This window comes from Rhipicephalus microplus, chromosome 3 (genome assembly GCF_043290135.1).
Source record: "Rhipicephalus microplus isolate Deutch F79 chromosome 3, USDA_Rmic, whole genome shotgun sequence".
Lineage (NCBI taxonomy): Eukaryota > Metazoa > Arthropoda > Arachnida > Ixodida > Ixodidae > Rhipicephalus > Rhipicephalus microplus.
The window spans coordinates 90,249,391-90,259,627 of NC_134702.1; the positions used below are offsets into that span (position 1 = coordinate 90,249,391).

The 10,237-nt window shown below is 46.7% G+C and overlaps 2 protein-coding genes across 2 annotated transcripts; both read right to left on the reverse strand.

The window, feature by feature from the left end:
• Nucleotides 1-343: 343 nt before the first annotated feature.
• LOC119159929 (ubiquitin-conjugating enzyme E2 Z) lies at nucleotides 344-1,216 on the reverse strand. The gene has a single exon (XM_037412726.2). It carries the CDS (start codon nucleotides 1,214-1,216, stop codon nucleotides 344-346), a length of 873 nt encoding a protein of 290 aa, XP_037268623.2.
• Nucleotides 1,217-8,187: 6,971 nt separating this feature from the next.
• Nucleotides 8,188-9,033, reverse strand: LOC119159917 (ubiquitin-conjugating enzyme E2 Z). The gene has a single exon (XM_037412718.2). The coding sequence runs from the start codon at nucleotides 9,031-9,033 to the stop codon at nucleotides 8,188-8,190; it is 846 nt and encodes a 281-aa protein (XP_037268615.2).
• Nucleotides 9,034-10,237: the final 1,204 nt, after the last annotated feature.

Here is a 10,237-nt window from a genome sequence, read left to right on the forward strand (position 1 = left end):
TGTAGCTTAATTTCGAAGGGCCACGACGTTCCTGTATTTTATGAACTTCTTGATTTAACGAAACACAATTCAAACACAGTCATGACTTCGTTAAATCGAATAAATCGAATTACAACTGCATTTGTAAACATTGGTAGTAATCAAGTAAATGTCTGGATATAAATGAACACCCGAGAGTGCAGTTCACAGCAAACGAAGGCTTTTTAAGGAGTGTCATCATTTAATATAGTTCCTCATCACCGAAATAGCCGGTAGCAAATCGAAAGGCACGTACAAGAACTTCAGCATTTGCGCGTTTTAAGGATTTCACGCTGCGTACGTGGTGCAGCCGGCAGGAATACCATTAACTTCCTAAGCCGACCCATCCGCGAAGGTCATGCAGACGCGCTAGTAGTGTCTCGTACTGGTACCTGGCGACGCCACTGTCGAGCACGTCGTTCATGAAGGAACCCGTCATGGGCAGCCGCTCCTGGACCACTTTCTCGTACTGGCAGTAAAACTGCGGGAAGTATTCCAAGATCACTTTCCTCAGACAGTTCGGGCAGGCGGATCTGCCATGGAGGCAGTCTTCGACCGCGTCGCACACCGCGACCCTGATCGTCTCGTGCCGCAACACGGTGTTGTAGCAGATGTCGCTGCTCAGCCACGTCCCCATGGTCGGTAGGACACCGAAAGCCGATCCCTTTTCGATGGGATTCTCGTTGGACAGCATGCACCTAATGGTGGACACCACGTTCCCGATGCTGTGGTGCTGCGTCCAAGTAGGTCCGACCATGTCCGTGCCCAGCAGGGGCAGACACACCTTGCCGTTTTCATAGATGCACGGGTGAAACCGCACCCTACCCGAGTCCGTGGTCATGAGCCTCACCAGCGGAGGCCTCGCAGGGTAGTCCGAGGGACACCGGAGGACGAAATGGAAGAAGCCTCCTTCGTAGGGCGTGCCGATGGGTCCCAGAAGGAGTGCGTGAATCTTGGTCACGTCGTAGTCCTCGGGCTCGACGAACACTCCGTGGTGTGGATGGTCCTTGAGCTCCGCAATGTGTCGCAGCACGGCCGACACGCATTCTTTGGTTGGTTCCTCCTCCTGATCGTACTCGATCGGGTCCCAGAAGTTTGCCGGAGTCGGCCGTTCTGGCGACAGATGCACCATTGGGGTCTCATCGTCGTGGAACTCGTCAATTTGCCTAGAGTGGTGGTCGACGAATGATCGGAGCATGGCTTGTGCTGCAGGTGTGGACGTGCAGCTTACGCTCGTCCGGAACGCGCTATCAGAGGTTGGTTGCTTGATTGCTCTTTAGCCCCTTGCAGTGATCCAGTACTTGGTAAGATGTGACACCCTCTGGCTGATGGCACTTATATAGACGGATGGGCCAAGCAAGTGACGAAGGAATGTTTAAGGTATAGGCCTATGAAGCTAAAAAATTAATCGATGTGCAGCGCACCAATTCGTAAAACACAGAAGAAGGGAACAGGACAAGCGCTAGTCTAACAACTAAAAATTTGTGTAAAAAATGCGTATATATAGAAAGAGAGAAAGAAAAAAAAAACATGTGTCATGCAAGATTACACGCGATAAGCGAAACAGATTTTTTGTTCTGACAATGAAACTGATGGATGACAAATGCACCTGCCAACACACTTCGCCAAGTGGTATGCCTCAGCTATCTCACTAGCGCTTGTTCTCTTCTCTTCTTTTGTGTTTTATCAATTTGTGCGCTACCAGTGGATGGGGAATTTAGACTAAGATATCTCATAGATAAAAATGATAAAAATAGATAAAAAATTGAACTATCGTTGAATGAGATAAAATGTGTGAGTCACAAATATCTCCGTTACAAATTGTGGTGGAGATAAAGAGTGAGACCGGATTCTAGGTATATGCCTATTTTGTTCCGTGCATTCTTATGGTGCCATTTTGATACACGAGCATGAATTAGGGGTATAGAGGGGCTTTCATAGTTTTTTATAGTGCCCATAACTGCCTGTTTTTTGGCCTTCGTGCCTAAATGCACATAACTACTTATAAATGCAAAAAGCAACGTCTATACGAACACTATTTAAGCTCAAATTTCCTTTTTATTAAGAGCAGTTTGAGACCATTATTCATGTCACAGGGCAACATTGACATTTCCTAGCTCTATAAGGAAGTCCTCTAGTTAGTTCAGCCAACTTCTGAAAAAAAAAAAAAAAAAAACGCCAGGCCTGCGTGAAACGTACAGCACAGTTACACCGAAAGCTGGGCAAGCGACCTTTTTATAGACTCTATTTTAAACATTCTTTGGGTAAGTGCTACAAGTACACTTGCAGGGTACCCACTACACCATAAATCATCATATTGTTTGTGTATTCTTTTTGTGTACCATGTTATGCTTTGGAGAAGTGTGGTGTCCGCTACATACGTGCAATGGATTTTGTGTATTTTTTTGGTGCTCTGGCAGACCACGATGAAGAATTGTGACTCAGGCTTTTGTAATGAGTTGCAACATTCGGCGACCCGCTTGTTACTCAATTCGCATTATTTGACGCCTTGTGGTTCCTTTGCTGTTATAAAACGCTTTCCTGACCAGAAGCCTGTCTATGGCAAGTTTTCAACGATATTTCAAGCACTAATAAAAAAAAACTGAGGTGGCTCAGTGGTAGAATACTGAGCAGGCATGCAGGAGACTCGGGTTCCAATCCCATTGTGTCATTTGTGTTTTTTATTTACTTAGTGTTTTCTTTAGTTTGTGCGATAGCGCTTATGGACACCGGCAGTGGCGGCGGACAACTACGGCGCACGCAAGCCTTGTTGTGATCTCATAGCAGCTTTCGCAGTAAAACAATCGCTAGCACTAGAGAAATGGTAAGTGACGGTCATCATTCTCCACAGTACTGACATGACGCCACAGTTCGAAGGAGGAAGAGGACAGGTTAAAGAGAAGAGAAGACGCTATTTCTGCAGCCCTAAATGGGAGCATGTCTGCAGGGGAATGGGTGGAAAATGTATACAAGAGGGAAGGTGAGTGGCGTCCATGGACGTGAATGCGGCGTGCAGCTTCTGTAGACGGCTGTCCAGTGTCCCGAAGGAATTGGAGAGCTGCCCTTGATGCCTGGTTGTGGCGGTAGGAGGGGAACAAGACAAGAGGTCCCCCTGCTTTGCATGCGAGCAGCTGGAGAACGAATGCGATGTTGTAGTGAGCCGTCGGGAGAAAATAGTGTGGATCAAAAGAAACATGTGAGGTGCACGCAGCTTTTGCTTTGTTTGTAATTTACTTCTTGAAGGGCATTTCACCAGGTCACATTAGAAATTATACTTTTTTCTTGAAGGGGGGGGGGGGGAGACGGTTTATGTCTCAAAATAACGATATGGTTATGAGAGACGCCGAAGTGGAGGGTTCCGGGAGTTTCGACTATCTGTGGTGTTCTTGAACGTGCGCTGGCATCACAAGTACATGGGCCTCTACCACTTGGCCTCCTTCGAAATGCGACCGCAGCGACTGGAATCGAGCCCGTGGCCTTCGAGTCAGCAGCCGAGCGTCCCAGCCAACCAAGGTGGACAAAAATTGCACGCTTATGTGATTCTTAAGGAGAAAAGAAGAGAAAAGTAAGCCCCGTAACTGTCTGCATCAAAGCGCGACACCTCAACAGAAGTTCACAAGGGGTGGGGGTAAGGAGGGATTGAAAGGATGGATTAAAAGGTATATAGAGAGAGAGGAAGGAGAGAGCGAGGCGCAAGGACAGCGAGCGACGGACGTAAAGAGAAGACAGGAAAGATGGAAACGGTCGCAGGAGTCCGAGGACGGGGCACCACTTAGCGAGAGCTCATGTCGGCGGCAGGAGATGCATGTAACGGGAGCCCAGTCGGCCAGAGCTGCGCTGTCGTCGGAGCTCGCGGGGGCACAACCGGTCGGCACGAAATCCAGCGAGCGAGTCCTAGAAATTACGCGCTGGAAGTCATTGCGTGCCCTGTGAAGAGATTTTGACCACGGTGATATTTCATTGACTCGTTACGAGCCACGAAATCATGATGCGACGCGGCAAGCTTTATGCCCTTGCCACTCGTCTCGTGTAGCCGTCGCAAGCATAGGGTTTCCTACAATACTTACTAGAGGGAACTCTGGCGCTAGTGTCTATGGGAGCTGCAACGCACGGCGCTTCAGCGAGCATGGGAATGATGGGTAGTACACACATTTGTCTAATATTCGTACTTCTGGCGTGCTTTTGGCTCCGTGTGTGTTCGTGTGGCTTGGAGCTGTTTTCTTACGAAACAAGTATTAGCAAATGCTCAGTGGTTGCGCTTCACCATTTTATTTTTTTAGACTTACTTTCCAAATTGGCTTACGAAGTTCAAAGGGGTTCAACCTTTCTTTCAAAAACAAAACCGAAACACAGCAATAAACGAAGCCGCAGGTACGATTCGCCACCCGCAAGTACGAAGACTAGGCAAATGTGCACGTACTACCCATCATTCCCATGGTCGCTGAACGATCGCAGCGCCAGAGTGCCCTCTAGTTAATTTTGAGAAACTGTATGGTCGCAAGCCCGATTCCTACCCTGCCCTCTTCGGTATCGAAGCCGGAGGATCACATGACGCATACGCATGAACGCGTCATGTGCCTGCGTGGTCACGTGACCATGACGTACCCGAGCCTGCTCGTGCACGTACGCCGTCAATGTTGTGTCGTTCGGGCGTCGACTCCTCGGTAGTGTATTGCCTGTTTCTGAGGAATGGACTCCTCAATGCGCGCACGTTTTGACAGGCTGGCACGGACCACGTATCCTTACCGCCATACACCGCTTGGCACCGCTGGAACTGCTGTCAGAGACGATGAGCCACAAACACGTCTGGCGTTGTCAGGGCGGCACGACGTGGCAACGGCACGAAGACGAGTGCATGCAAAACTGAGGTCGATTAGTGTATACCATATCGCTACGATTCAAAAATAAAATAAAAATCGTGCTCACATTCTATTTGGGGGTTTTATTTCTCACAGCTTTCATTCATCTGCTCAACAACACATTACACAAACTACACACGTGGCCTCAAATAATTAATCTCGCAACGTCACGTGCTCCATACGACGAGTGGCGCCAGAGCGCCAGTGTCTACGTGGAGCAGTGACGTAAGGGCGGGATCATTCCTTGTTGTACGTCGACGTCACCGCCGCCATCATGCGGCGCGTGTCCACGGGAAGGAAGGCAAGCGGCGTTCGGTTTGAAATTTCACGTCTTTGAGCGACGCGTAGTGTTAGAAGTCCTAGCCTGCGTGTGGGATCAGGAGATCTAAGTGCATGCATCACACTGCTTATCTCGAAATGATCAAACCTCCTGTAGGTGAACACCTTCAAGGTGTTCACCTGCAAGAGACAAATTGACCCAATGTTATTATAGATACGTCAATGTTTTTTGTTTTTTTTTTACCGCCGGAACGCGAAAAAAAGATAAGAGAACGGACGAAGAGACAACGACGACAAGGGCTTCGTCCGTTTTCCACCTTTTTTTAGCGCTTCTGCTGTAAATAACGTGAAATACTAACTAGCCCGCTCCCACACCCAGATACGGCTAATACAACGAATCTCTCGCTTTTCACCTTTTAGTGGTCTGGCTATCTGTTCCTGTGCTGAAAGAAAGAGACCCAGAACACGCTGACAATAGTATTTTAGCAAGTTACGGAAAGACGGTATACATATACGGTAGCACTCCTCATTTTTCGGCCGTCTACCGTTTGCCGGTGAAGGCGCCGCAAAACATCAAAAGCTTTTTTTTTTTCAGAAAATTGCTGTGAGGCTGTCAAGCCTAAGTGTTGCCTGTTAGTCTATGCATTATTTCCTGTGCTTAGATTTGGGTGCACGTTAATAAACCACCTTCAGCTAAATCTTCTGTGTTTGTCCGCGCTAATGCGCATGAGAAAAAGAGATTGGCGCTTTCCGTACGCGAGGTCCGCGGACCCGACACGGATGACCCAAATTTGTGACGCGTGGTGACGTGATGTACCGTCCGCCTTGAAAAAGACGGATTAAGTCCGTGGTGCAGAGCACGGCCGCGTACCTGAAATGTAACGCCAGGACATGAAGGACTCAATGTCCGGCCGACGTGAGAGGCTGTGCGTCCGGCCTTCCCTCGTCGACTTTTCGCAAAAGAAGGCGCAAGCTAGCACGAAATACAATGTGCCAAAATATAGCATTCGGCAGTTACGTTACAGTTTTAAGTCTCAAATAACAATAAAATAGATTTTTTTTTTGCTGTACAAGCTCCCATATTAGGCCAAGTAGGATTCGAGGGTTGTAAGCTTGTTGATTATAGGATGCGTTCTGATACTCACCGTAGATAGCTAAATAGACAGCAATGTGGACAGCGGCCATCTCAAATGTCATTCCAATTCTCACGTAGCCGGAAAAATAGGCAGCTTTGAGAAGATGGGATTGTACACAAACACGACGCAGGCTATACTTTGCTGTCCAAACAAGATCACGGCTCAGCGAATCGCTCGAATAGCTCCGATTTCGCCGGAAGGGTCGCCTGCACACAAGCAGGCGCTTTTCCAGATGCTCAATGTGAGTGACGTTCATTTTTTCTTAGATTCCAGCACAAAATAAGCTTAAAAATTAACAGTTACATTTGTTTATCTTAGCTTTCTCTTCTCGACGGGAGGTGGTGTCTCGTCGCGTATAATCCGCCTAGACGTGTTGCATTTCTCAAACAACATGTGTTCAATGCTGTCTTCTAAGCTGTCAGCGTAGACTGTCTGCCATGCTGTTTAGAACTGGAACACAGCCCTACAGTTTCAACTACGTATATAACCCTTAATAGGCCTAATAGACATAAATGTCTGGATTTGAACGACCATGCATTGAGCAGTCCAGTGCAAATCCTATATTCACGACAAAGACAGGTGAATACACGCGCGCTCGTTAGCTTAAAGTGAATTGATGACATTAAATCGTACAGTGCATCTCCATGTGAGGTGAAATGTGCAGGTTTTATAGGAAACACAGTAAACTGCGACAGATGCTTCGCTTCCGTTTGCTCTTGATCAGCAGTATTGGCTTTAATTATTAGTAAAGGAGAACTTTTGCCCATCGCAAGCTCTCCCGTTCAGGTCAGTGAATCGGAAGACTTTGAAATTTCCCTTGTTAATAACTGCAGAAACGTAGTATGCCGAGTTTTATCACAACTGTGTGTCCAATACTCTAAAAAAATCAAGGAAATGTGATAATTTGCCGATGCCTCCATATTTACTTCTGTATAAACAGGTATTTTGAGATGGCTAAAGTGAAAATTCAAGGCAGTTAAATTTAATAATTTTTAATTAGTAGAGTGAGACGGTTATGTTAAACGGGAGGATTGAAGTCATTCAAGTAAAGAAGCCATTGCAGCTCTCATATTTGAAAAAAAAAAAACAGTTTCTTGTAATAACTGCAATATAGTCAAATTGACCCAGATTCAGTGGTGAAGCCTAAACTGAAATGTGGAAGAGTCCAACTGCGATTGTCTTCCGAGACGTCCAGAAGTAGTGAGGGTCGTTATGTCAGGTGTGTCTGTGCTGTGCTTGCATTTAAAGCTCGAGTGGCCTACATACGTTAATGAGCGCGGAAGGACTACACACACCTCTGTAATCGTTGTCTTGAGCAGTGACGTCACTCAGCTCGTCTGGTTTTTACGCTCATAGGTGCTTCGCTATGGGTTTCGCCGCTGACTCTCGGAGAATTTCATTAATTCGTAATTGTTACTATAGATACCGCTCTTTCGAAATTTTAAGTCTGCAATGGGTTCTTCACGTGAGGTTATTCAATTGTCTCATTTTACACAATCACCCAACTAGAATGAATAAAAAGTTATTTTTCTCAACTACTGTCTAAAATATCTCCTTAAGCATCCTATGGTGTATGCGGCTGGCTACAGAAGTGATGGTGAATGCGTCAAACAAACATCGCATTTCCCTAATTTCTGAGGGTTTCGCACCCATTTCCGGAAACACCCGGTACAATATAGTGGCAAAGGAATTAGAGTATGCATTGTTCAAATCAAAACCTCTGCAGGAGTGCCGTCATTTAATTTCGTTCCCGATGACAAAAAATATATGGGTGGCAGATTGCCAGAATCGAAGAATGGCAGCGGCTGCGCAGCTTCCTACTTTGAGAGATTAAACGCCTGTGTAGTTTTCAGCACTAAAGTCTTCGACGCAACCTGATGCACACAGCAGAAATATTAATATCTCGAGCTTGTTCGCATGCGCAGGTCTTGCAGACGCTCCAGTAACGTCTTGTACTGGTACACAGCGATGCCACCGTGGAGCGCGTCGTTCATGAAGGAACCCGTCATGGACAGCCGCTCCCCGACCACCTTCTCGTACTGGCAGTAAAACTGTGGGAAGTATTCCAAGATTACTTTCCTCAGTGAGTTCGGGCAAGAGGAACTGCCCCTGAGGCAGTCTTCAACTGCGTCACACACCGCGACCCTGATGGTCTCGTGCTGCAGTACGGTGTTGTAGCAGATGTCGCGTCTCAGCCACGTCCCTACGGTTGGTAGAACACCGAAAGCCGATCCTTCTTCGACGGGATTCTCATCGGACAACATCCACCTGATGGCGGAGACCACGTTCGCGATGCTGTGGTCCTGTGTCCACGTTGGTCCGGTCGTGTCTGCGTCCAGTAGCGGCAGGCACACCTTGCCGTTTTCGTAGATGCTCGGATGGAACCGCACTCTACCCGAGTCCGTGGTCATCAGCCTCACCAGCGGAGGCCGCGCAGGGTAGTCCGAGGGACAACGGAGCACGAAGTGGAAGAAGCCTCCTTCGTAGGGTGTGCCGACAGATCCTAGAACGAGGGCGTGGATCTTAGTTACGTCATCGTCTTCGGGCTCGACGAATACACCGTGAAACCGGTGGTCATTGAGCTCTGCGATGTGTCGCAGCACAGTCAACACGCACTCTTCGGTAGGTTCCTCTTTCCCGTCCTCGATCAAGTCAGAGGCGTCTGTCGAATCCTCACTTTCGCTCCCTTCGTCGTCGAGCTCAGCCATTCGCCTGAAGATGTTGCTGATGGACCGGAACATGGTTTAGGCGGCAAATGTAGACGCAGAATTTATGATGGTCTGGGACGTGCCATCACTTTGCTTTGTTTTGCTTTGCTTTGCTTTCCTAGATACATGGCACGTACCCACTTTGGGAGATTGGCCAAGAATGCAACGTAGAGACTGTTAAATATTGTTTTAGGTAAGCTATGAACTTTATAGTCAAAAATAAAGAAATTAAATGGTAATTATACGTAAAATATTCAATTTAACAAGTATAATGCTTTTGAGCTTGTATTCCAGACTGCTGTAGTAACCGGACGGGAACAATTTTGAAAATTTAAGTTTAAACTTAACGAAATGACGCAGAATTTTAAATACCTGATTAAAATGGTACTCGTTGAGTAGTTATAACGAAATTACAAACGACATCAAAGGCATACTTGTGGCAGTATCCCAAACCTGAGGCACCGAAGCTTAAAACGTTTTCCTCCGATAAGGTTAAGCCTATTTTTGTAAAAGGAGTAATTAGAAGTCGAGTTCTGACTCGAGACTATCTTGCACATGACAAAAAGTAATTTGCGATATCTTCCAGTTTTCCACAGAATTTGCAGAGGGGTTATATCGTCGGACCAGCCCTGTACCAGTAAAAGTTCAATGGGGGGACACGACATCGAAATCTGGTGATCATCACTTCTGATTGTGGAGAATGGCTCCACCGTGATTTCCATGGATATTTTAGGTGATTGTATTCCGTCCTCGTGATTACTGCTGCCATCACACGTTGGTTTTCTTCTGTTTTGTCGCCTGAGGACATACCCACGATGGGTATTGGCTACGCTGTCGATTCTAAAGGGAAACTCAAACGCTATGCGACATGAAAAATGAAAGAGAATACAGTAAATGACGCGAAAAAAAGTAAAAGGATTCAAAAAGGCTTAGGCAAAGGATTTGATTTCTCGATTGCTCCCGAGCCTTCTGTGCTTGCTCACCACTCGATAATTAGGCGTTCTCTGTGTTCCGCGTATCCGAAATGAGAATTGACCAGAACCGGGCAGCATAATGTTCAAGGTAAGAACCTAAGAAGCTGAAAGCACTCGAATTTTAGACTAAATATAAAATATCGAATAAAGGGAAATGCTGAACGAGCAGTAACCCTATCATATGACAAGGTTTATGACGGAGATAACGAGTGTCAGCGGAGATGTCAGTTAACAAGAAGTCCAATATAAAACCTATAAAATAA

What these genes read in the sequence shown, in the direction of transcription:
- LOC119159917 (XM_037412718.2), bottom strand. Translation starts at nt 9,033, where the DNA reads ATGTTCCGGTCCATCAGCAACATCTTCAGGCGAATGGCTGAGCTCGAC.
- LOC119159929 (XM_037412726.2), bottom strand. Translation starts at nt 1,216, where the DNA reads ATGCTCCGATCATTCGTCGACCACCACTCTAGGCAAATTGACGAGTTC.